The sequence below is a fragment of the Panthera pardus genome, unplaced genomic scaffold (genome assembly GCF_024362965.1).
Source record: "Panthera pardus isolate Hobbes unplaced genomic scaffold, ASM2436296v1 HiC_scaffold_10, whole genome shotgun sequence".
Classification (NCBI taxonomy): Eukaryota; Metazoa; Chordata; class Mammalia; order Carnivora; family Felidae; genus Panthera; species Panthera pardus.
In genome coordinates this window covers 52,627,075-52,654,594 of record NW_026526655.1, presented here as the reverse complement: position 1 = coordinate 52,654,594, position 27,520 = coordinate 52,627,075, and the positions used below count along the sequence as shown (strand labels likewise).

The 27,520-nt window shown below is 36.2% G+C and overlaps 1 protein-coding gene across 4 annotated transcripts in view; it reads left to right on the top strand.

Annotated features, from left to right (window-relative positions):
• Positions 1-27,520, top strand: part of UBE2E3 (ubiquitin conjugating enzyme E2 E3) — a 90,620-nt gene that overhangs the window by 61,257 nt on the left and 1,843 nt on the right. For all 4 annotated transcript variants that reach the window (XM_053907230.1, XM_053907228.1, XM_019461089.2 and 1 more), the window contains exons 4-5: positions 23,084-23,216; positions 26,581-26,728. In XM_053907230.1, coding sequence (XP_053763205.1) covers positions 23,084-23,216; positions 26,581-26,728 — 281 coding nt within the window. The remainder of the gene's footprint in view (positions 1-23,083; positions 23,217-26,580; positions 26,729-27,520) is intronic.

The window sequence follows — 27,520 nt, the reverse complement described above, 5'->3', positions numbered from 1 at the left end:
TTTAAATGATACGCCTCAATAAATTGAAACATTTATCTTCATAGCTTTTGTTTTTTTGTCTTTTAAAAATACCATATTACTGTATGTATATGTAAGTGTGTGTATGCCTGTGAATTCAGTTTGACAATCTCTGAAAAGTGATCTGTTTATATTTATTGTGTTGTAGGGTATGTTTCTGCCATCTACTTAGTGCTTCCTGTTTTTCTTTTTCTGTCCCTGTCTTACTACTTCCTCCCCTTTTTCTTTCTCCCTTTGTAAATTTATTGAAGACTTTTTACTTGTTTATTAGGTTTTTTTACATTTTTTTTCTATATCCATTTTGGAAGATATACACTATTTCAGTTTTATTATAGTTCTTTTGAAATTTTACCATGCCTACTGAAAGGAGTCCTAAGTTAATAGGTTAGTGCCTTCTCCTATAATACAGGACTACGGAACAGTTTAACTTGGTCAGCTTCTTCCCTGATTTAAATGGTTCCAGACTAATGAGTTTTTAAATGCTGTTGTTTCTGTCTAAAGCAAAAGCCGACTTGGAAATGCCATGTAACCTGTTCTTATCGTCCAGAAGTTATTTTCTGCTTTGGGCAACCTGTATTAGGCGGGTACCCCATTAGCCAGACCTGGAAACCAAAAACTGCTGATGATCACTCTTCTGAGGTTTTTATTCTTTTGAGGAAGCAGAAGCTTCCAGTGCTACTTGGAGCACATTCTATGCCCAGCTTTCCTTAGGAGATGTCTCTGACAATATGAAGCTTTGTGTTGAAGTAGTATCTGATGAAAGCTAAAGTGAACATCATTATTTTAAAAGAAAAGGAAAACAGAACTTGGCCTTACTTATTCATCTGGTAGCAATTGCGTGAAATAACACATATTCAACATTAATATTTAAGTGGTAACATTTATTTTTCTGGAGAGTCAGCTTCTGCTATCTGATAAAAATGTATATTATTCTTGCATATAAATAGACTACAGAAAAACCTTTTGGCTAATTTATTCAAATGGCTCCTGTCATAGGGAATCTCTCTAGTGTAGATGATGTAGATAAAATAATGAAGTTTCAAAAAAATATCAGAGTGAAACATGCTGTGCTTTTGAATATGTTCTTTGTATCTTAGCACTTTCTCATTTGTATACATTTTTTTAACTGAAAAGCGTTTTTTTAAAGCTAATATTTTTCTCAAGAAAAATTCAGTCTGAAAAATAAAAGAAAGTTTTAAGTGTATCATTATAATTTGAACCTACAAAGAAAATGAGATTGAAAACATAAAATTTTTAAATTTACTTCCTTATCCCAACTATAATTCAGAACCATTGAAATTTATGGGCAAGCATAATTTTAGGCTTATCAAACTCTATCTGAAACTTCCTGGAACTAGCATGTCATAATATTATTTTATGCCCCACTCAAGTTATAGTATATACACTCCATTGTACTTCAATTCTGTTTGTATTGATGTTTCATAAGAGGTATTGAGAAGAACAAAATATGGCTTTCAACAGGTGAAATGCTTTGAGTAATAGAAAAAAATCAGAATTTGAACCTAAACACAATTTTGTCATTGTCATGGAGATTTTTCTAAACACATTTAAAGGATATGTGATAACATTTTCACAGAAGAAATTTTGATACTTACAATTTATGAAATGTAGAGAAAAAAGAAAAGTGCTAGTATTTAGATAATTTTAGGTAGATAAATTCTGGGTTATTTATTTTTTTAAGTTCATTTTGAGAAAGCACAAGTGGAGAGGGTCAGAGAGAATCCCAAGCAGGCTTTTCACTGACAGTGCAGAGCCTGATGTGGGGCTCGATCCCACAAAGTGTGAGATCATGACCTGGGCAAAAATCAAGAGTTGGATACTTAACTGACTAATAGATAAATTCTATTTAGGTAAATGGCAAAATCTCATTTGGAAAAATTACATAATATCTATAATATAAAAACCATTCATAAGCTAAGTAACTTAAGTACTTTAGAATTAGTATTCATAATTTTTAATTTGTGTATATTACAGAAAACTGTTTTGTTTCAGTATTTGTATGTATTCTCTTTAAGGAACAACACCATTTTCAGTAGTTTTTAGTGAAACCTATAAGTAAAAAATTCCTAAGGTACCTATTCTGTGATTTGTATAATGCAATATGTACATGGAAATGTATGCAGGTAGGTATGTAGATAGATACAGATAATTTAAGAGTATATAAAATTTAAGAGATAATTTAAGAGTATATAAAATTTAAGAGATAATTTAAGAGTATATATAGTGATCTATATATATTATCTCTTTTTCTGAGGTATTTTAGTCATTATACAGTCCTTATAATGACTTATTTTTCTTTATATGCAACAGTTGTCATTTTATTGAATTTTTTATATGTTTTTAAAGAGTATGAATTAAGTTTTAGATAATTGTTATTGCTAATACAAATCTCCGTACATTTTCAGGGTTCTTGCACTGGGGACATGGGGGCAGGAGGAGGCTTACATAATAGCCATATAAGCTGGTAATGAATTCTTTTGATCTTTCAGTAGTCAGCTGTCGTAGAGTTCAAGATTGATTTTATATGAAATTGAACTCTTGGTATGTGATAAAGTAAGCCTCCGGTGTTGTAGCTGATATTAACATAGTATATTCATTAAACAGCAGAGATATAATTGTCATTTTTTTGGATGATATCTTTGAAATGTCACATTTTGTAAATTGAAATGGATAGAATGGAGGGACTGGATTGTGTCTGGCATCATTTTGGACATTCTGATTTTTGGAAGTGGAAAAAATGAGGGGATTCACACTACCTGATTCTGACACATGCCATATAAAGCTACAGGAATCACAGTAGTATGGTATTGGCAGATGGATAAATGTAGATCAGTGGAACAGAATAGAGAGTCCCCAAATAAATCTACACATAACTGATCTGCTGACTTTTCACAGAAGTGCCAAAATATTCTTGTGGGGAAAGATTTCAACAGATGATGCTAGAATAACTGAATACCTATTTGTAAAATAACAAGCTTTGACCTTTGCCACTCATCATACATAAAAATTAATGCAAAATGGGTAATAGGTCTAGATGTAAAAGTTTAATGTGATAAAACTTCAAGAATAAAACAGTTTTTATGTCCTTAGATTAAGCAAAGATTTCTTAGGACACAAAAAGCATGAAATAAAAGAAAATGGGTAAGTTGGACTTCATCAAAATGATTTTGTCGAGAAAATTAAAAGTCAAGTTATAGACAAAATATTTGCAAAACCTGTATCTGTTAAAAGACTTGTATCTAGAACATTCAAAGAACTCTTACATCTTAATTGTGAGAAAAGCAAATTCAAAATGGGCAAAAGATTGAATAGGAGTGTCACCTACAAAGCTTTATAAATTACAGTGATGCTTAACATCATTAGTTGTGAAGGAAATGCAAATTAAAACCACAGTGAGATACAACGACACATGGACTTTAAAACAAGAACAGATCACACCAAATGTTGGGAAGGATGTGGAGCTGACCTACACTGCTGTTGAGGTACAAGGCAAAATGTTACAGTCACTTTGAATAATAGGTTTGCATTTTGTTGTTATCAACACACAGTTGCCATATGACCCAGTACGGTGAATTGAATTGTGTTCCTCAAAAGTGTATATTTAAGTCCTACCCTTAAGTACCTCAGAATGTGACCAATGGGGACACCTGGGTGGCTCAGTTAAGCATCTCTTGATTTCAACTCAGGTCATGATCTCACGGCCTTGAGCTCAAGCCCCACATTGGGCTCCAGCTGAGCTGTGGAGCTGGCTTAAGAAATTCATATTCTCTCTCTCTCTCTCTCTCTCTCTCTCTCCCTCTCTCTCTCTCTCTCTCTCTCCCTCTCCCTCTCCCTCTCCCTCTCCCTCTCCCTCTCCCTCTCCCTCTCCCTCTCCCTCTCTCTCTCTCTCTCTCTCCCTCTCTCTCTCTCTCTCTCTCTCTCCCTCTCTCCCTCTCTCTCCCCTCCCTCCCTCCCTCCCTCCCTCTCCTCCCCCCCCCCCATCCCTCTCCCAAATGCGAGCCACTCCATCTTCTCTCTCTCTCAAAAAAAAAAAAAAAAAAAGTAGGATCATTGCAGCTGAAGAGAAGCTTATATTGGAGTAGGGAGTTCTTAATCTAGTGTGACTTGTGTTCATAAGAGGAGAGAGCCACAGGAGACAAAGAAGGGAGAGATGGCCACATAAAGACAAAAAGGGAGAATGCCATATGATGATGGAAGGTAGTGGTTAGAATTATGCAGTTGTAAACCAAGGGCTGCCAAGGATTACTGACAGGACCAGGAGACGAGGAAAGACCAGATTTAGTACTAGAGACTTCAAGACAGTGTGGCTCTACCTACACCTTGAAACACTTCTTGCCCACACAATTGTAAGGGAGTACATTTCTGTTGTTTTAAGCCACCCGTATTGTGATACTTTGTTGTAGTAGCCTTAGGAAGCTAATACACTCAGTAATATCACTTACGGGCTTTTACTTAAGAGAAATGAAAGCATACTTCCACAGAGATGTACTTGAATATTTATAACAGTTGTGTGGTCCTAATTGCCCAAAGCTGAAAACAGTCCAGTGTCTACTAGTTTGTTGAACGAATAAATAAATTGTGATGTATCTGTGTGAGTGTATGAACTGCTGATACACACCACAACATGGATGAGTATAAAGGGATTATGCTAAATGAATGAGCTCAGTTACAGAATTCTACATGCTGCATGCTACCAGTGATAGGACGTTCTAGAAAAAGACAAAACTGAAATGGCAGAAAGTAGATCAGTAGTTCCTAGGAGCCAAGGGGTGGGCAGAAGAGATTAACTGAGAAGGAACACCACAGAACTCTTCTGAGGTAGTAGAAATGTTTTCTATCGAGATTGTGGCGATGTTATAAGATTGTATACATTTGTCAAAACTCATCAAATTGTTTACTTCAAAATGGTGAATTTTATTATAAATAAATTATACCTCAGCCAAGCTGATTAAAACAGAAGAGTATAATAAATGGTTATATTGAGCATATAATGAACACCCTTTTAGGCTGAATGAAAAAACATTGGTCTTAACATTTACAAACTACTTTTGGCTGATAAAATTTAACAGCATCAAGTGCAGAATCAAAAGTGCTGCATCTCAGTAACTTAGAAGTGAAGATAATGTACTCTAGAAAAGCCTTCTAGTGACGATCATAACACTAACGTCAAGGAGTTGAATAAAAGTAACTTTTTAGTATTTATTAATTTTGAGAGAAAGAGCAGGGGAGGGGCAAAGAGAGGGAGAGAGAGAATCTCAAGCAGACTCCACAGTGACAGCACAGAGCCTGACACAGGGCTCGAACTCATGACTGTGAGATTATGACCTGAGCCAAAACCAAGAGATGCTTAACCAACTGAGCCACCCAGGCACCCCAAGGAGTTGAATAAAATTTTAATGAAACAGTGGAAGAAAGCATTATTTGCAAGTTAATTTATTATTATATTGGGTGATTTAAAATATCTGTTGCTAAACTAGTAAATAATTTAAGTGGCCATGTGACAGTTTTCTTGGCATTCCAAAAATTGATACACTTAAGTTGGGAAAAACTTTTTTTCTCCTTTTACTGGGAAAATGGCATGCAGTATATTTAGGCATGCATACAGCTTCCTGTTCTACCCAGTTGAACACAATTGATACATCCTCTTCTCCTTCCATGGGTCATTGAACTGTCTCTAGTTCTGCACCTGTTATACTCCATTGCATTTAACCATTTTCATATCTGTAAACTTAGGTGGCATCTTATTTATCCTTACCCCAGTCTACAGTACCTGGCTTCTGGTGTACATAAAGTAAAAAATTGGTGGATAGGACAAAACAATTTTTATAAAGAATTTTGTGCCATGATGCCTTTTATAATGTTTGACATCTGTTCAGCAAGCATCCACTGAGTGTTATGTGGAAAGCATTATACTAGCTGCTTTGGGACATACATAAATGTTGTAACATCTAAACTTTTAAGGTTAGAATAAAATGTAATCTGTGTTTAGCGTAAGGTGTGATACAAAGGATGAGGATAGGTAATCTCACTAGAGCTTTTAGGTGGATCGCAGCTTAAAAAAATACTAGAAAAACTGTTTAGTCTGATGACAAAGGAAATCACTTCAGCAGCTATTATTCAAAATAATCATAGTTTAAATGTCATTTAAGAAAACATTTCCTGGGATTTTTATAAAACCATTCTCCTTACTGTCATATTGTTAAGTTGATCAGAAGAGTTGGACTGTGCAGTAAATGAAATACTCTTTACCTTAGGGGAGCGGAAGACTTGAATTTTCATAAGTAGGCTCTTGGCGGTTCCTTCTGATGCTTCAGCACATTTCCTTTTCTCTAAAGAAGTACAATGAAGATTCAGTGGCATTTTTTGTCTGTTTTTTATCCTTCGAGTAGGTTTTGGTCCTCATACAGGGTGTCAAATGTGAGACAAAACCTTTACCTCTCCTTATAGGAGCATTGAACAGGAAATAGAAGCTTAGTGTGAAATATTTTTTATATAAATGGTCAGTATAGCTCCATACTATTTGTTAAAAATGGATGCCAGAGTTTTCTGTGAATGCTGGGAAATACAAAGATTCTTAATACGGTAATGGCTGATGCTTTCATTCCGTGAACTGAATGGAAACCAAGCCTTGGACCTGAGGCATTGTGGTCCATGGGAGCCGTGGTGTGCCAGGCGGAGACTTCATCCCTACCACCACAGAGTGGAGGGTCATACCGGCTTTCCTTTGCACTACTGTTGCCTTAGTACTGTACTGGTGACTGTCCCTTAGGCAGTAGAAAGCAGTTGCAAATGAGGAGTATTTATGAAGCCTTCTGCTACATTGGTCAAAACTAAGTAATGTTAGTAATTAGAAATTAATATTGGGTTAATATTAGATAATTAGAAAATTAACATTAGTTTACTAGTAAGTAAACTCCAGGCTTTATTCATATTTTATCAGTTTTTCACAAATATCCTTTTTTTTTGATTCCAGGGTCCATGCGAGGATACCACATTGAATTTAGTTGTCCTGTCTTTTGGTCTAACATGTTCATTTTAAGCACTTTTTAAGTTTTACAGAATATATGCTGAGGAAACAGATTATGTGCTGGACATCACTCAGTCTTTTCCTGTTAACACAAGGCTGTTATTTTGAAACATGTTACTATTCTGTGCCTTCAGGGGTTGTTTACACGTTTCTTGTTTTTTGCCTTGACCTCAAGCTGCTGTGCACTTCTTCTAGTTGGTCTTCTGTCAGTGTGCCCTAACCAAAAAGCCAAATAGCAGTGTGTACTGGATAAGTTCAAAAAGAAGGAGGAGTCCCTTTTAGCATTACAGAGGGCCTTCTGTTTATTAATGAATTCAGGTAAAGAGTATTGAAGGAAGTAGGAGTGATTAGGGAGGGAGAAGAAATGGTTTGAGCAGAGACTTGAGGAATTTTTGCAAGGATTCTAAAGGACTTCCATGACCTTCGGATACAGTTAGTTTTATGCCTACATAGATGGTGATAAAGTGCCGTTACAAAAAACAAACATTTTCTCTGATTATAAAAGTATAATTATTATAGAATATTTGCTAAGACACAAAGGCAAAACAGTACACAATCAGCTATGAGTTTACTGTAGATATAACCACTGTTAATGTTTTTATTCATATACATATTTTACATAGTTAGGTTACTACTGGTATACAGTTTTGTGACCTTTCTCACCTTAATCTATCATATTTTTCCATGCCACTAAATAACCTTCAACACTTGATTATTAGTTATCATTGTTCTTTGAAAACCACAAATGATTTAACCTAATACCTTTTTGTTGGACATTGAAGTTATTTTGAGTCTCACTACTGTTATATTGCTTTCAGCCTCCTTATGCAAAAATCTTCGTCCACATCTGTGTTCATTCTCTTAGGATAGTTTTTAGGGAAGTTGTACTCCTTTCTCCTCCCACCAGTTGTGGATAAGCATGACTGTCCCTCCTGCACTTTTGTCAAGTGCTATATAATTTTTGGACTTTAGAAGGCCCAGGTTTGTTTTGAAAATTTTTTTAACTTCGTTGAGTTTCAGGTGACAATAGGACAGACAAGTACAGTGTCTGGTACTTGAGGAAGCAGAATGATAAATGCAAATCTATAATGCTACAATTGAAGATTCAGAAACTATGAAAGAGGATATGTCTAAGCAATAAATATACATAGGATGGGTGATGGTATCTGTGGCATTACATATAGCAAAAAGTAGGAAGCCAAAGGCTGAACTGCATTCAGGGAAAGCCCAGATAATGTGGGATGGAAGTAGAGAAAAGAATCTTTCAAGGTGAGAGGGAATGCTGGAGATGATAGACAATGTGGATTTACATTAGTAGCAGGTTAAATTTTCTGTAAGGCATATACTAAAGAGTATTTGTTTTTTGCTTATTGGGTAGCGGCCGCTTTTGTAATACCAAATTTCTGACCCAGTCTCAGTATTCCACTATTATACCAATAAAACTATTCTGTGTCACATAGATTAATGTATTCTTTTCTTAAAAAATACTTTAATGTTTAATTTTCGAGAAAGAGAGAGGGAGGGGCAGAGAGAGGGAGACACAGAATCCGAAGCAGGCTCCAGGCTCCAGGCTCCGAGCTGTCAGCACAGAGGACAGTATGGGGCTTGAACTCATGAGCCAAGCCATGAGATCATGACCTGAGCTGAAGTTAAACGCTTAACTGACTGAGCCACCCAGGCTCCCCTAGATTAATGTGGTCTTGATCTTCCTAGTGAATCTTTGCTTTTTTAGGTGATAAGGTATTACTAAAGTCCTTGTATGGCAAGTACAGGTCTCAAATTGTTCAGTTCTGTTTTAAAAGTATTTTATAGCACAACGATCCTATAGTAACTAGTGATGTTACTGGTGAATGTTGTAGACTTAATAATTATATATTGTATATCATTAATAATATATTTTCCCATTATGTAGAAATTTCTAAATGTTGAATGTAATGAGAGAGAATTTAATAGATATTTTTAAGTAGGATTTTGAAATAAGATTTTACCTATTTTGATAGCTTTGCTTCGTGTTTATGCTTTTAAGTCTGCTTCTGCTTTATAAGCCGAAAGGGAAATGGCGAGACAGCATAGAGCAGAAAGAGCAAGGATCTTACTTTTTAATGGCAAATATATCATAGGCAAAACTACTTGTGCATTATATGAGTAAGAATATTTTTGAGACCTTCCCTTATATGACCAATGTTTGGAAAAAAGTTGCGTTCTCCTGGTTATCACTGCAGCTTTTTAAGGTGTGGTGATTAGGGAAGTTGTCCAGGGAGGTTGGCATGTACCTGGCTGAGCCCACCAGAGTAGCATTACCTTAGTAAATTCACTATAATCCAAAAACTGTAATGAGTTTGGCAAAAATTGTTAAAGTCTCTTACATCTGTCTGCCCAGTAGGAGTAACAGTTACAGAGCCCAGATAGTTATATCATACCTGAGAATTGGAATATGTTCTTATGTTTCCATGCTTTCATTTCCCATTCTTCCTGCGTATCAGATCTCTTTCCCCCAGTTGTTTTGAATCTCAGCTGCACATTATATCACCTGGTAAGTTTTTAAACTTCTCTAAGCTTGGATTACAGCTGTGTTGATTAAATCAGAACCTCCTAGGTAGGGCCTAGGAATCAGTAATTTTTAAAGCTCTGTGCGCAGCCAGAGTTGTGATCCATGGTTTTAGATGTGGTAATGCCATTGGTGAACTTAGTAGCTCTTAAGGGGTTGCTTATTAAAATCACCTGGAAGATTTCTCCACCTTATTCCTTCCTTTTCCCCTTACTACTTGAGTGAACCAGTGTTAACTGATGGGAGTATAGCCCATGCCTTAGATGTGTTAGGACAAAAAAACCCAAAGGATCAATATGTTAAGTACTGTTTCCTTGTACTCTTTTTGGTAGATACTTTGCTTACATAAGTGACTTTGCATTTTTCTGGTGTTATTTCATATTGATAATTTTATGTTGTTTGTTCACTATTTGCATATTCTCTATGAGGCAGATGTCATATCTGTTCTGTTCATCACTCTGTTTTTGGTACCTGTCCGTGCCCAACACATAATGGGTACTCCGTAAGTGTTACAAGAATGAATCATTAACACTGAGTTTTGGGAATACCTCACTGTTTTATATCTATGTGCACTACCTGTATTCTTAAGCTTTATAATTACATTATCCACTGAGGAAAAAGATCTTATGTAAAGCCGAACATAAGTAGGAAAATAAGCTTTATTGAATTTTGAAAGTCTTTTTCAGGTTAGGGATTCTGTGTGGACATAAGTTTTGAACAAAGATGCAGCTCACAACACAAACATTTCCTGGTAGAAGTATGCATTTGCATACCTGGCCTTCATATCAAGTGTCAAAGCAAAAACATAGAGAAAAACTAGTGAACAAACAGGTACGTTTAGAGTCTGCGTTTAAACTTCACAGTAAACTAGACTAGAGCTTGGCACATTTATCATCTTGTTAGTTGTATCTTACCCAGTCATAGTCTGTCTTAAAGTATAAGGTGGAAAATAAAAATGAGATGATCCAATCAAATGTGATTGATTGTGATACGAATTCACAGTATATTGGCAAAGTAGCTTAAGTTTTGGATGAGCCCTTAATTTTACAATGTACAAAGAAGGAAGGTACTTGAGAAAGTGTAAGTAATACTAGCTAAGATATCTAAAAGCTCTTATTAAATCTATGTTATTTCAGGGGCGCCTGCGTGGCTCAGTCGGTTAAGTGTCCACCTTCAGCCCAGGTCATAATTTTGCATTTCGTGGGTTCGAGTCCCACGTCGGGCTCTGTGCTGACAGCTCAGAGTCTGGAGCCTGCTTCAGATTGTGTGTCTCTCACTTTCTCTGCCCCTCTCCTGCTCACACTTACGTGTTTCTCTCTCTCTCTCTCTCTCTCTCTCTCTCTCTCTCTCTCTCTCTCACACAGAATAAATAAACATAAAACAAAATTTTTTTTAATAGATCTATGTTATTTCAGGATTAGGGGATCTCTGGCACCACAATTCTCCAGTTTTAAGTGTGAGGATAACAAAACCTATCATATAAATTCACTCTGCATATTTAAAATCCTTTTTGGTTTAGATGTTCAGTGATACAAAACTCACTGGGATTTTTCCCCTTATTTTTTTAAATTAAATGCTTTTTGAACAAGTAAATAATTAAGAATAGAAAAGAATATACAATGAAAAGTAGGTTCCTTTTTATTCCACAGCATCAGATCCTTCTTAGAGGAAACCACTATTAGCATTTTGTGCATCTTTCTAGGAGTCTGTTCTTATTGCCAGCATACACATGGCAGAAGGCTTTTGTAGTTTATACCTATGCTCTGCACCTTCCTTTTTTTTTTTTTTTTAATTTAACCTATATCTTGGAGATATTTCTAGATTACTTTTTTATTTTCCTCACTGTGAGTTGGTATGATCCCCACATCCTATCCTTACCAGATGAAGTCTTCCTTACCTTTTGATATCCTTTTTCAAACCCAGTTTGTTCTTACATCTCTTCAGGTAATTAATCTCTCCTTTGCTTTGCTTCCATTTACTTTCTTTCTCCTTCTCTTATATACATTTACTACAGGTCTGCCTTTTGTGACACATGATCTCATCTCATGTGTCCCTTATCTCAGTTTGGTCCACCCTACCTGCAAGACCTGAATTCCCACCTAAATACCAAGGTTTCATAAATGTGTATGTACAGCCCAGGCCTTACCTCTGAGTCTTAGATACATATATCTCCTTGAGATAGCTATTTCTTGTATATCTTTAAGATGTCTTAATCCCAGTATGTCCAAAATGAGCTTTGTTTCCAGGGTCCCTATCTTAGTAAATGGTATCTATATCCATCTCAGTTGTACCCTCCAAAAAACTATGAGCTATTCTTGATATCCCCTTCTCATGTCCCATATTACAAAAACATAACTTCAGTTGATTTTTAACTCCGAAATCCCCCCTCAAATCCATCCTTTTCTGTTTGTATCTAGTACTGATTTAGTCCAGCCTGCCATCTTCACCTGGATTACCACAGTAGTCCACCCACAGCCCCTCTGGCCCTCTTCCAGACTATTCTCCACACAGCAATCTGAGGAAGTTTTCCAAAATGTGAATATTAGTATGACCCGCTCCCATGCTTAAAATGTTTATTGGCTTTCTGTTGCTTTTAGGATAAAGCCAAATACCTTTCATATAGCCTGACAAGGTCCTGCATGGACATTTTTACTACTTCCCTCTTTAGTTCATCTTTTATTGCACTCTCCCCTGTTCTCTTTGTTTCTAACCATCTTGGGTTTATTTCTAGTCCCTGCTACGCAACCTTGCTCCTTACTGCCTCAGGGCATTTGCATTTGCTATTCAGTCTTCCCCAGCTCTTCCCTTTTGCCTTCTAGTAAACACCATTAGGTGTTTCAAATATTATCTCAAGCATTGCTTCCTTTGTGAGACTTCCCTGATCTTCCTAACTAGGTCACATTCCCCTGACACTGAGCAAGGTATAACTCTCCTTTGTAGCAAATTTTCTATTTTATTTGTGTGTGTGTGTGTGTGTGTGTGCGTGCGCGCGTTTATTTGATTAATATCTTTATCCCCAGCTAGATGGTAATCTCCATGAAGGCACTGGCCATTGTGTCTTTAGTTTCCAGTGTAGGTGCTCAGCACAAAATAGTAGACACTTAAATCTTTAGTGAATGAATGAATTTATTTCTATTTTCTCCATTGAATCTTCTGTAGAAAGTATACAAAGTACTGTAATTTGATATTGTAAAATCTCAGAGACATTTTTCAGATTCAAAGTGAATTCATATGCTCAACAAGGCACAGTATGGGTTAATAAGCAGTAAGTACCATCATTTTTCACCAGACTTCACAGGTCTTATGTTTACTGGAAAGAGGTCATTCTGGGGGAGGGGATAGGAAGATAATAAGATAATGGTGAACTGCTTAGCAGAAAGCTAGACCAGTCTTTTTAGTTAGTAGAATTATTTCCTTGTATTGTTTCCTAAGCCATCTCCCCTCTTCCATTGTTTTGTATCTCTCCCTAGTAAGTTGTGAACTTCTAATTACGCTCAACCTAGAGAAATAGGGCTATTTCCAGAGCACTCAGGAATAGCACCTGTTGACTTAAAACAAATTGCCCGAAGTTTGGAAAGAAATAGATGTGGTTAAGCTTGCATTTGTTCTCTAGATATACTTGCTGTGTCTGCCTTCCTACGAACCCAGAGACTTCAGGGGAAGCTTCTTAACTGCTCTGAGCCTTGGCTTTCTCATTTTTGAAGCTGGGATAGTTACAGTGTCTATCTCATAGTATTACTGTGAGGAATAAATGAGATACATAGCATTTAACATAGTGACTCCTGGCAACATACAAGTGTTCAGTCAGTGCGGGTAGTTGCTGTTGTTGCTGAAGCTGCTATCACAGCACATGTTTTCCCAATACAAAGGTTGCTTCGATTTCCAGTCTAGTTCACACATGTCCATTTAGTATTTGAGGTACTTTAATGTAGTTAAATTTCTTCTTCATGCTAGAGATACTCCAAAGCCCTGACCACTATTGATAATCTTGTTAAAGTGAACTCCTCATTGATAATTTAAGATTATCTTTGTTTCCCTTCCTGCAGCTGAAAGGTAATAGAGTACCTGGGAGGGGGAAAAAGGATGATGGGTGTTTGAATTAGCAGTTTGTAGTGGAGGATAGGTATTCTTGGTGGCCTTCAAAAGTTATGGGGGAAGTGGTTTAAATTGACTTTTGTGAGCCAACATTGAAACCACCATTTATATTACCACAGTTAAAATGTGTTCAAGTTCCTAAGTACCTGATTTTAAAACAAAATTTTGGAAAGCATCCCTTTGTAGGTTGGAAACTTTTTAATAGACCAACACTTAAATACTTTCTACTTCTTGCTTTAATATAGAAACATCTACTTCATCTAAGCTTTATGTGTATTTTTTAAATTAATAAACTTTATTTTTAGGGGTTCCTGTGTGGCTCAGTCAGTTAAACGTCTCTTTTTTTTCTTTAAATTGTCTTTAGTTTTGAGAGAGAGCCTGCGAGGGAAAGGGGGGGGGGGGGCGGGGAGAGAATCCCAAGCAGGTTCCTCACTGTGTCAGCACAGAGCCCGATGTGGGGCTCTGACTCACAAACCGCGAGATCATGACCTGACCCGAAGTCGGACAGGTAACCAACTGGGCCACCCAGGCTCTCCAAACGTCCGACTTTTTATTTCAGCTTAGGTCATGATCTTGCAGTCATGAGATGGCACCCCGCATCTGTCTTTGTGTTGATCATGCAGAGCCTGCTTAGAATTCTCTTTCCCTCTCTCTGCCCCACCCCTGATCTCTCTCAAAATCAATAAACAAACATTTAAAAAATAAACTATTTTTACTAGCAGTTTCAGTTTCATAGCAGAATTGAGCAGAAAGTACAGAGTTCCCATATACCCACTGTCCCCACATGCACAGCCTCCCCACTACCGTTCCACAGTGACATGTTTCTTACAGTTGATGAACCTATGTTTGCTGCATCATTAATCAAAGTTGATAGTTTGTGTTAGGTTTCACTTCTTGGTGTTCTTCGTTCTATGGGTTTTGACAAATGTGTAATGACCATTGTAGTATCATGGTATCATAGTTATATTGTCCTAAAGATCTCTTCTCTGCCTGTTCATCCTTCCCTCCCCACTAAGCCCTAGCAAGCACTGATCTTTTTACTGTCTTTATAGTTTTGCCTTTTCCAGGGTGTCATATAGTTGGCAATCATACATTACGTCGTTTTCACATTGGCTTCTTCCACTTAGTAATATGCATTTAAGTTTTCTTCATGTCTTTTTATGGCTTGATAGTTCATTTCTTTGGAGCCTTGGATGATACTCCATCATCTGGATGAACCACAGTTTATCCATTCACCTTGTTGGGTCGTTATGAATAAAGCTACTGTAAACATCTGTGTGCAAGTGTTTGTGTGGACCTAAGTTTTCAATTCATTAAACACCAAGGAACACAATTGCTGGATTGTATAGTAAGAATATGTTTAGTTTTTCAGAAACTGTCAAACTGTCTGCCAAAATGGCTGTACCATTTTGCATTTCTACCATCAGTGAATGAGAGTTCCTGTTGTTCCACATCCTTGCTAGGAATATATTGTTGTCAGTGTTTTAGATTTGGGCCATTCTAATAGGTGTATAGTGTTACCTCATTATTGGTTTAATTTGCAGTTCTCTAATGACATGTATCTAACACCATAGATTAGGTGGCTTTTTTTTTTTAAGTTATTTATTTTGAAAGAGAGAGCAGGGTAGGGGCAGAGGGAGAGGGAGAGACAATCCCAAGCAGACTCCATGCTCAGTGCAGAGCCCAACACGGAGATCCATGTCACAAACTGTAAAATTTCGACCTGAGCCGAAATCAAGAGTCAGATGCCTAACTGACTGAGTCACCCAGGTGCTCCTAGACTGGGTGGATTATAAGCAACAGAAATTTATTTCTTAACGTTCTGGAGGCTGGGAAGTCCAAAATTTGGTGTCTGGTGAGTACCTGCTTCCAGATGCATAGATAGCGTCTTCTTGTTGTGTCCTTCCATAGCATAAGGGGCAAGGGCGCTCTGGGGTTCTAATTTCATTTAAGAAGGGCACATGCTCATAACCTAATAACTTCTTGATAGCCTCCCTCCTAATACCAACACTGAAGGTTAGGATTTCAACCTGACTTTTGAGGATACACAAACATTCAGTCCATAACAACATATGATATTGAACATCTTTTCATAAATTCATTTGTCATCTGTATATCTCCTTTGGTGAAGGGTCTTTGGAGGTCTTTTGCCCATTTTTTAATTGTGTTGTTCATTTTTTTATTGTTGAGTTTTAGGAGTTCTTTGTATATCTTGGATAACAGTCTTTTTATCAGATGTGTCTTTAGCATATATTTTTCCCCCAGTTTTTGGCTTCTCTTTTCATTCTCTTGACATTGTCTTTTGCAGTGCAGAAGGTTTTAATTTTAATGAAGTCCAACTTTCAGTTATTTCTTTCATGGATTGTGCCTTTGCTGTTGTCTCTAAAAAGATATTGCCATACCTAAAGTCATTACCAAGGTTTTTTCCCATGTTATTTTCTAGGAGTTTTTATAGTTTTGCATTTTAGAGTAATTCTTTGATCCATTTTGAGTTAATGTTTGTGAAGGATATAAGGTCTGTGTCTAAATTTTATTTTATTTTTTTACCTGTGGATGTCCAGTTGTTCTAGCACCATTTTTTTGAGGAGACTGTCTTTATCTTAGCTCCATTCTATTTCCTTTGTCAGAGGTCACTTGACTCTATGTGGGTCTATTTCTGGGCTCTCTTTTCTCTTCTATTGATCTGTTTTTCTGTTCTTTTGTCAATACCACATTGACTTGATTACTGTTGCTTTTATAGTAAGTCTTGAAGTTGGGTAGTGTCTGACATGGTTCTCTTTCAGGATTGTGTCAGCTATTCTGTTGCCTCTCCATATATAAACTTTATAAATCAGTTTGTGGATATCCACAAAATAACTTAGGGGGATTTTGAGTAGGATTGGATTGACCACATAGGTCAAATTGGGAAGAACTGACATCTTGACATTTGAGTCTTCTTATGCATGAACATAGAGTATCTCTCCTTGTATTTAGTTCCTTTTTAGTTTTATTTATATTTTTAATAGATTTCAGTGAGGGTGGATAAGTCCTATTGAAGTTATGCCAATATGGCATCTTTAATTCAAGGTCTTTCATTATGTAACCCATGCTTCAGTAGAAACTTTGTATTAGTAAGATTTTTTTTTTTCATTTTAAATGCATCCTGCACACATAGAAATGTTCATTTTAGCATTTTAATTATTTAAAATGGAACATTTCACCGTTACACCACAGTTTTCATAGTTCTGTCAAGTCTTGGCTTAAGTCATTGTTATGTCCTTTTCTCTTTGAATTTAGTTCAGCTCAAGGTAGAACTTCCTGCCTTCGGGATAGAAAGCATATGGAATCTTGGCATTTAGTTTGGTAGGGGTTAAAAGGTTGTGTGTGTGGGAAGCATTGTGTTAAAAAATGCATTTTTGTAAAATGAGTCTATTATTAAATTGAGCATTTGAAACATTGTATTGGGAATTATTCCAGTGCTGGAAAAAGACAGTGTTAATGACCCTTGCAGTAACAGTAATTGTTGAATTAATATTCAAGCAGTGAGAAAATGAATTTTGCTGAGATATCTGTCCTCATGCTGCTAATGGTTAAAATTATATCACTTGTTAACAGTAAGAGCAGCTAGTAACAAAAATTTTAGGCTAAGTTTGTCACTCAATCTAAACTTTCTCCATGCTTTTTACTCTTGTTGTTTTGTGTAGAACGTATACTAGCTTATGGGAAATACGGTATTTAAAAGGAGGGATGGATGTTTGTAGGGGGAAAAAAAGCAATAGAATAAAGGTACTTCTCATTTTCGTAATAACATTTAAACAAAAAATTGAGCTCTCATTATGGAATTTAACAGTCTTTTCTGTTGTTTTTTTGGTATTTGTGCATAGTGAGGTGTCAGTGAACAATTTTGTTTCTGTTTTCTCGTAATTTGACTCAGAACTGGAATAAATTTTACTTTGCTGTATCAGTGAAGTAAAATAAATGAACCCTTATTTACGGAGGGAGGTAAAGTAAGAAAACATTCCCTTGCCCTTCATTCTCCTCCTTCTCCTTCCCCCTGCTATTAAACTTTCTCTCTGAGATCTCCCTTCTCACCTTGGGCAGATCCCATAGCTCTTCAGTCACTTTGAGTTGCCAAAATACTTATAACTTTTAAGGCATAAAAGTACCATCCACTGAAAGAAGCCTAGTCTACATCTTATAACCTCATGGAGCTTACATTCTGGTGAGAGAGACAGTAAGATAAATAAGTAAACTATATGTTAGAGAGTGATAAATTATATGGAGAAGAAAATAGGAATAATAAAATATGTGGAGATGATGTATGACATTTTTAGATAGAGTGGCCAGGAAAGGCCTCACTGAGAAGGTGACTTTGCAATCAGGACCTGCAGAAAGTGATGAATCCAAACCATGTTGCCATCTTGAAGAAGAACATTCTAGGCAGAGATACATCTGTGCAGAAGCCCTGAGGTGGAACTGTACATTGTGTGTTGGAGAAACAGGTTGTTAGAGCCAGTTGAACAGGGAAGAGAGAAACAGATAAGAAGGATGATGGTGATAATGGTGGCAGCAAATTATACTGTGCCTTGTAGGTCAGAAGGCTTTGATCTTAACACAGAACAGGAGGGTGGTAAGCCTTTGGAAAGTTTTGACTAGAATTACATGATCTGACTTACTTTCTGCCTGTTGCCTTGCCGGCTTGTCTTTTGCAAATAGACTACCATGGTGGGAGTAGGGCCATAGGTGGAAGCAGAGAGGCTATTGTAACTAGCCAGGAGGGGATTCTGGTATTTTGAATCAGGGTCAGGTAGAATTTTGGGTTTGTTTGAAGATAAAATCAATAGAATTTGCTGATATACTGGATACGAGGTAAAGTGTTGTTAAAGAAGAGGTCTTTGCTTTCGCCATGAGGAACTAGAAGAATGGAGTTGGCATTTAACTGAAATAGGGAGGATTGTAGGAGGAGTTAGAACATGAACTCATTTTGGGACATGTTAAATATGAGGCAGTTTTCAAAATTATTAGATTCAAAATATTATAAAGACTGTTTAGTAAACATTTCAATGTGTAGTTCTGAAATTCAGCATAAAAACATAGGCTGGAGATACAGATTTGGAAATTAAGAGCCTACTGGTGCTTTTGGAAGCCATAAAATTGCATGAGATCAACAAAAGGATAGATATGAGAAGAAAAGACAAGAGGTCCAGGAACTGAGTTCTGAAGGACTGACTCTATTTATAGATTAGGGAGATAAGGAATAGCACTAGTAGTTGAGAAGAAAGGACCAGGAGAGTTAGGAGGAAGACCAGTATGTTATTCTAGTAACAAAACAGAAGTTTATATCCAGTAGAAAAAAGTGATCGAATGTGTCAACATGTTGCTGGGGCAGTCAAATAAGATGAGTATTGAGAAATGAGCATTAGGTCTAGTGATGAGGTCACTGGTGACCTTTGATAAGTGCTGTTTCAGTGTAGTGATAAGGAGTATAAAGCCTGTTAAGAGATCTTTGAGATGGGAGCTGGGAGGGGTAGAGTAATAGAGGTTTATTTTTTAATAAAGATTGGGGAAATGTTATCGTGATATTCTTGTGAACATCATTCCCCAGAGAGGGAAACACAAATGATCTAGAATGGCATGTGGAACTACTGGAATGTTACCCTTGTGTAAAACAGAGGGAATGAAACTAACTAATGAAAAGGTATGAATAGCACCTGTCTTGAGATTGTCAGCATTTATCACTCATTTTCTCCTCAGCTGTGAAGCCTCAGTGGCAGACCAGAAGGCAGCCTGTAAAAAATACTTTGCTTGAATTTGGGTGGAGCCAGTTCTTGTATCCAACACCTTCCTCCCCCCACCCCCACTAAGAATGTCTTGATTTGCAGGTGGCACCTTCTAAGAAGGCAAAGGGTGTCCTTATTCCAAATAAGGCAGCCAGCACTAGGGCTGGATTTTAGCCATTGCTTGCCTTAGGTTCAGTATTCTTGGAGCATTAAAGGAATCATACTACCATAAGCTTTGGCCTTGCCCAGTCTTCTCTAAGACAACAAGGGAAGTCACATTTAATATTCTGCTGTAATAAACATTTCCTTTGCCCTGGGACAAAACAGTATAAGTGAGAAGAAAGCAAATTTAAGAACCAATACGAGTTTGGTGTAGGAATCACAGCTCTTACTGCCAACTGGCAGAGGGGGTTTAAGATGTACCATTTACTTTCTGTGTCTTGGTTTTTTCAAGTATAAAGAGATGGGATTGGCTGCAACCAGATTCTTTTCAGTGTGAAATTCTGTGATTCATTAAAAAGTATAGTAACCCCACTCCAACTTCTTTGTATTCTCTGAAGCATAACATAGTTCTACTAATAACTAAGAAATATTACTGAGGAACTTTGTATTATGGTTTGTTTTTTTATTATTGTTTTTGTTTTTTAGTTTTTTGGATAACAGCTCCCTTTGGGTTCTTACACAAATAGATATTAGCAAAATTTGACCGGAAATTAAATTAGAAATATAATACAGCACATTGTTGAAGACAATACAGACTAGTTCACAGACTTTGTCCAAGTTCTTTCTGAGTCATTTTGTGACTGTGGGACATATGGAAAGTTGTTTAACTCTCAGAACCTTTGTTTCTCATCTAAAAATAGTAATGTACTAATAGTACCTACTTCATAGATTTGTAAGGAGAATTAAATGAGTTATGCCGTGATGCTTTGAACAATGCCTGGCTTGCAATATGGATGGAGTAAATCTTAACTAATGTTGTTATTATTATTATTATTATTATTATTATGACTACTACTATTATTAACATTACCAGTGTGTGACATGTATAGTTTAGAATCATTTTAGTGAAGCAGCTCTACCATAAAAGTTTCTGACACTATAATTTCATTTTATGATGGTTACCTTAAGCCACCAAGGGAAAAATTAACTTGGAAAAGGAAATGCTGTTGAATCAGGTTAAACCCTTTTTTGTTTGTTTACAAAATTAGTGCTCAATATTATGTTTTTAGTTACAATGAAAATTCACTTAGGGAATATACTTGATTCTCAAATGATGACAGGACAGTGAGCCATTACTGTAATTAGTTTCAGTTGCTGTGTACACTGAAGACGTATAAAACAGTATTTATGTTAAAAAATATTTTTCCCTAAATGGGCCAAAATAGTGAGATTTTATTGTTCATGCATCTGCCTTAAATATAGGTTTTTAAAGCATGCTGCAAATATTTTGATTATACCATCAAGTTTTCTACATCCTTTCTGTATGGACTATTTTTTAGAGCATAGGTTTGATTTGATAGCATCACTTACCTGATGTTTACAGTTCAGTTTGTTTTACAGAATTAATAATACACAGTTATTTTGACTATACCTGAAAGTCCTATTATAATTAATACAATAGGTTGATTATCAAGTGGTTGATTTATCAATGCTGGTTTACCCTTATTTTAAATCAAACATGCAGATCATTTGTAAACTAATAGGTCAGTTTAAAAGAAGAAATGCTCGGGGCGCCTGGGTGGCTCAGTCGGTTAAGCGGCCGACTTTGGCTCAGGTCATGATCTCGCGGTCCGTGAGTTCGAGCCCCGCGTCGGGCTCTGTGCTGACAGCTCAGAGCCTGGAGCCTGCTTCGGATTCTGTGTCTCCCTCTCTCTGACCCTCCCCTGTTCATACTCTGTCCTCTCTCTGTCTCAAAAATAAATAAACGTTAAAAAAAAAAATTAAAAAAAAAATAAAAGAAGAAACGCTCTAGATGTACATTAGTTCACAAAGTCAAGATAATTTATGATGTAAAGGTTAGGGAAAAATGGAAGTCTGTAAGGTAAATTTGAAGAGAATTTAAGGAATATTGGGTATGCCTTACCAGCAAATAATTGTGAGTTTAGATTTTATTTGAATTATCTTTCTTGTTTGTATTTTATAAATGAAATGATGTTGTTGAGCATAATGCAGTGTACCTGGGAATTAGTAGCATCGAGCATTCAGACTTTGCTTTTTTAACATTCCCTAAATGTGGGACTAAAAGGAACCAGGGCTCCTTGAGGAAATGGCTGATTCCAAGCCTGGGATCCTGGAACAGTTGTTGTGCCGTGTTATGCCGTGAAAGTAAGGAAGTATTTATAAAAATACAGCAACTTCTCACAAGAATAGAGGGGCCATTTTGAAGGGGCACCCACTAGCCAAATTTGGGATAATTTGAGCATCAAAACAATTAAAGGCAGTAATGAATTATATAAATCATTAAGAAAAAAAAAGAGAGAATCCATGAGACCATGTGAATAATACACACATTCATACAAACGGGAGAAGAGAGGAATCAAGGGCCAGCTGGTAAATGTAGAGTAAATGTTAAAGTTGGAAAATTATGATTTTTATCACCATCATAGTAAAGTTTAGTTCAGTCAAGAATCACAAATGGATGTTAAATGTAGGGGAGAAATTTGGTTGAAGAGCAAAGGTTGCTTATTGTAGGAAAAAGATAGTAAGTAAGCAGTAGGAAAATCAGATATCGCTTGAGCCAGGTAATGAAAATTAACAACACCGGTTAGGGACAGGTGAATGAATACCTTGGTACTCTGAGAACACATCACTTCTGCACTGTTGTGGCCAGGAATGCCCTGTCTGCATCTAACCATGAAACATGAGATAACTCCAAAAAGATGAGCATGCTATTGAAAGAAGTAGGAGATGATGGGGAAGGAGGATGACTGTATTCACTAACAAAAATGTTAATGTTATAAAAGTCAAGGCCAAAAAGTTCCATCTTAAAGGAAACTAAAGACACAGGCCATAGATGATCTTAAGAGTAGATTCTGTATCTGGACGAGAATTAAATTTTTTTAAAAGTCATTATTGTTGGGTCAGTTGACAACATTATTTTGCAGGTAATTGGTTAAAGTGTTTTGTTTTTTTTTTTAATTTACAGAAATTGTGGCTGTACTCTGATTATATTGGAGGATAGGAAATGTGAAAACTTAAGTATTTATGGGGAAAGGGCCAGATGCATTCAGCTTACTCTCAAATAGCTCAGAAAAAAAAGCCTTGGGTGTCAGTGTGTATGTGCACATACATACATACAGAGAGAGGGAAAGAGAGAGGGTGTGGGAGGGAGGGAGAAGATGAAAAAGCTAGTGGGGCACAATGCTAACAGGTAGTTTCTGGGTTAAGTTATACAGGTGTTCTTTGGTTTTGCAGTTTTTCTGGAAATTTGAAATGTTTGCAAATAAGTTTATACATACATGTATACACACATTGGGACTTAGTTCTTTTACTTTTCATATTTATCGCTTATTGCTCTAGGTTGCTAATTTACCTTTAATACTTAATTGGTTTAAGATGTTAACATTTATTGCTTATAGATATACACATTGATTTTTAATTTCTTTTAAATAGTGCTGGGCCTAAAGGAGATAACATTTATGAATGGAGATCGACTATACTTGGTCCACCAGGTTCTGTATATGAAGGTGGTGTGTTTTTTCTGGATATCACTTTTTCATCCGATTATCCATTTAAGCCACCAAAGGTAAGAACCTACAAGTCCATTCTTTAATCTTTAGCCTTCTCTAAAATTCTAGAGGTTAAACATGTACTGATGTAATCATTTTCATGGCATTGCTTTTCATGAATTGATATGGAAACTCTCTTATAACCAAGAATTTTGAAACTGACAGAAATTGCTTTCTGCCTTATACAGATAACTTTATAGTCAGCAGAAAGAGTTTGTTAATTGTAAATAAAAATATGCCACTTTGCACACCAATAAAGGAGATAAATTTTAGATTTATGTTATAAGGGAAAATATCCTATGAAGCTTCCTGGAGATACCTGTCGGGATTAAAAGTAAAGCTGTTTGACAACTTGCAGAAATAAGAATTAAGTAAGTTGAATTTTGTGCTCAATACCATCTCTTCACAGCAAAACTAGAAAACCGCAGCAAAGAAGAAGGAAACGATTACTCAAAAAGCTTGCTTTGTGCCCTCTGTAGATAGGATGTAATAATGAGAATGAGGGTGGGCTGGGTGGCTTAAGCCTTAGTTGTCTCTCAGTATGAATTTAGATGGGTAACACAAGGGTTGAGTTGTGCCTTGGCAATTATTTTTCAAGTCTTAAATATAAGTTACCTGAATGGTTTCCTCCTCTTCTCATTATAAAATGGTCAAGCCAGCAGGTGAAAACTGCCAATATTAAGCCTGAACATAATTATGGTCTAGTTACAGAGACTTCTGACATGTCAGGGAAAAGTATATTGTTATCAGGCCTTTAACTATGATGAAATGTTTTTCTTTTCAACATAGTTTCTTATGTCCCCTACACTATTTAAAACACATGTAGCAATTTAATGCTTGTGTGCACATGCATGCTTGGTGAGGGTGGGAGAAGAGAGAGAGTAAAAATTAAGGATTTTTTTTTTAAACCCAGGGTTATTTCTCCATTATCTAATAATGTAACAACAGTTCCACCTAGTGATATCTACCTCAAAGTACAGACACCAAGGTTCCCTATCACCTAGAGGTTATTTGCTGTCTACTGGAATTACCAGTGTTTTGAATACTATACTGTCTCATCTGAATTTAAGATCTGTAAATGATTGTCTTATTTAATGTTCCCAAGTATGTAGAGTATGTCTTGCTAGATCAAATAAATGAACAAAGCCCCCATGTTAATAATACTACAAATTGTATTCACATTCAGAATGATACATGTTAAATGCTGGTATATCATTAACTGCTCAATTTGCATTCAGTGGTTACGTTTTCTGTATTACAGAAAACAAAACCTTAGCAAAATAGCTCATGGCTGTATTTATAAATAGTGATACTTCTACATGCCTCATTTTTCTTGAAATTGGTTTTTATATGGTAGCAAAATTAGCAGAAAAAAGTTTGCAAGGTTTATTTTCTACAAAACTATATTTGTATATCAGGGAAAGGAAAAGAGTTCTATTTTTCTTTTTCTAACAGGTTTCAAACTATAGTTCTGTATATAATTTATCAATTGTTTTGGTTAATATAGTGGTTATGTTTTATTTTAGCATGTTACTTTTTTTTGCTGAAGTCTCAGTATTTTAATTTTCTAACCTTTCCATGTTGATTCATTTTTCTTGCCTGAGATATCTTACACAGTATTATGAAGCATTATTCGGATCTGTAGTTGGACAAGTGAAAAAGAAATAATACCTCTGCTCTTATCTTGGTGTTAGGTACAATTATTTCTATACAGTTCTGATTATTTTTGAAGTTCAGATAAAGTACTGAACTTCTATGAAATAGTACAAGTTTAATTATCTTCTGTTCATTGATTATTAATAGCTGAAAGGATTCAAAGTTATTTATTGCATCATGTTTGTAAACTACACATATCTATTGAGTAGTCAGCTGTCAATGATCTAAACATATTATTCCCATATTCTAGAACAGAACTGTCTGATAGAAATACAATGCAAGCTACATGTGTAGTTTTAAATACTCGACAAGCTGCATTAAAAAAGATAGAGGGACGCCTGGGTTGCTCAGTTGATTGAGCATCTGACTCTTTGTTTTGGCTCAGGTCATAGTCCCAGGGTCCCGGGGTCCTGGGGTCCTGGGATTGGGCCCTGCTGAGCCATGCTCATTGTGGAGCCTGCTTAAGATACTCTCTCCCTCCCTCTGCCCCTCTTCCCTGCTCACGTCCACTCTCTCCAAAATTAAAAAAAAAAAAAAAAAAAAAGAGAGAGTGAAATTAATCTTAATAACATTTAACCCAGTATACCAAAGATACTGTCATTTGAACATGAAATCAATGTAAGAATATTGTTAATGCGATGTTTTACATTCTCTTTTTGGTACTGTCTTTGAAATCCGATCTGGTATGTATTGTACATTTTTAGCCCACTTCAACTAGCCCACATTTTAAGATCCATATAACTAGTATGTGTACTTTATTAGACAGGTTCTAGAAGTACAGTCTCTTCCTTCTCCCTTACTAGACCACTGCTGTCTTTCTTGTTTTTAATTAATTATGCACCATTATCAGAAATACACTTTTGAGGGCTTTTAATATTTTCTTTCTAGACTCCATGTGGGTGATCATAGTACGCTGCGAGTTCTAAGACATCAGGAACTGTTTTGTTTTGTTTTGTTTTTCTCTGCAACTCCAGATTAAGAATTAACCACCCTGTTAATGTTTGTGACTGTTTTTGAAACTTGCCAGTATTTATTCCTATGATTTAGTCTCTTTTTTCATATATCTCAGAGATATATTAGTTTCCTTTATTCAGTACCTTAAGTACCTTGCTTGTTTTATTTTATTCTCTTAGTCTAATAAGACATTGAACTAGCTGGAGAAATGAAAAGCTGAAAAATAGACTGGTGATTTCATCAGCCTTCCTTTAAATCTTTGTCCAGTATTTTCTGATACATGACAGGATATTAGCAGAGTTGATACTGATCTTTTCTACTAAGAAACTGATGTAACTTTTGTCTTATGGTGAAAAAAAATTCTTCACCAGTTCCTCCTTTCCTTTGGCAGTAAAACACTTCTCACTTGCCATGTTTAAACAGAGGGCTGTATGTGCACGTGTGTACATGTATGTGTATATGGTACATATATGGTCATAGGTACCTATAATTATTGTATCATTCATTTAGAGAAAACCATCCAAATCAGCTACTCACTTTGGTGTGAAATCAAGAAAGTTCCTGCTCTACTGGGTAAAAGAAATGTCTTTCAACTGAATTAAATAAATAGAAACCATTTACTTTTAATATTACTTCCACCTAGTGTTTAATTAGCTCTTCAGTCAAATTATTTTCTATTTAGTATCTGTGTTACCCTTCACTTTTGTTGGTGAGAGTTTTAGTTGGTGATAAAGCATTCATTTTCTTTGTTTTTAATGGAACTGTCCTTAGGTTACTTTCCGCACCAGAATCTATCACTGCAACATCAACAGTCAGGGAGTCATCTGTCTGGACATCCTTAAAGACAACTGGAGTCCTGCTTTGACTATTTCAAAGGTTTTGCTGTCGATTTGTTCGCTTTTGACAGATTGCAACCCTGGTAAGCAAATCTTTATTAACACATACAGTGAGGCTACAAAAACCAACGTGTTTTCTTGGTTACCTTAACTGAGTTGAGAAAGTAAGTGCTACTGGTGGAAAGATCAGCCTAAAGCATTTTGCAAGGAAATGATCAATGCCATTTCAGTTAGATAGACCAGAAGTTTCACAATAACTTTCTTGAGTTTATTAATGGCGTGCTACCTATAGTTACTTTCTTTCTGTCCTTGATGGACTTTTTCTGAATTAATGTAGCTCTACAGATCATATTTGCCAGGAGTAAAATAATGACTCGGACACCTGTGCATCCTTTCATTGCTCCTTCCATGCTGCCATGTGCTTTAAAAGCTACCAATGAGTAATGAAGAGCTTCTTGTTCTTCCTTCTTGGCTTACAGTTGGTTGTTTTAGGTGTAGTAATAGTGGATATTAAAATGATAGTTGATGAGATAGTTGGACTAGGATTATGATTATAGAAATGCAAAGTCATTAATATATAATCCATAACATTTTTAAGAAATGCATAGGGGCGCCTGGGTGGCTCAGTCCATTGAGCGTCCCACTTCGGCTCAGGTTATGATCTCACGGTCTGTGAGTTTGAGCCCCACGTCGGGCTCTGTGCTGACAACTCAGATCCTGGAGCCTGCTTCAGATTCTGTGTCTCCCTCTCTCTCTGACCCTCCCCGTTCATGCTCTGTCTTTCTCTGTCTCAAAAATAAATAAACATTAAAAAAAAAAAAAAAAGGAAATGCATAATTGCCATGCGTTAACATGTGTAGTTGACTTGAGAAAGT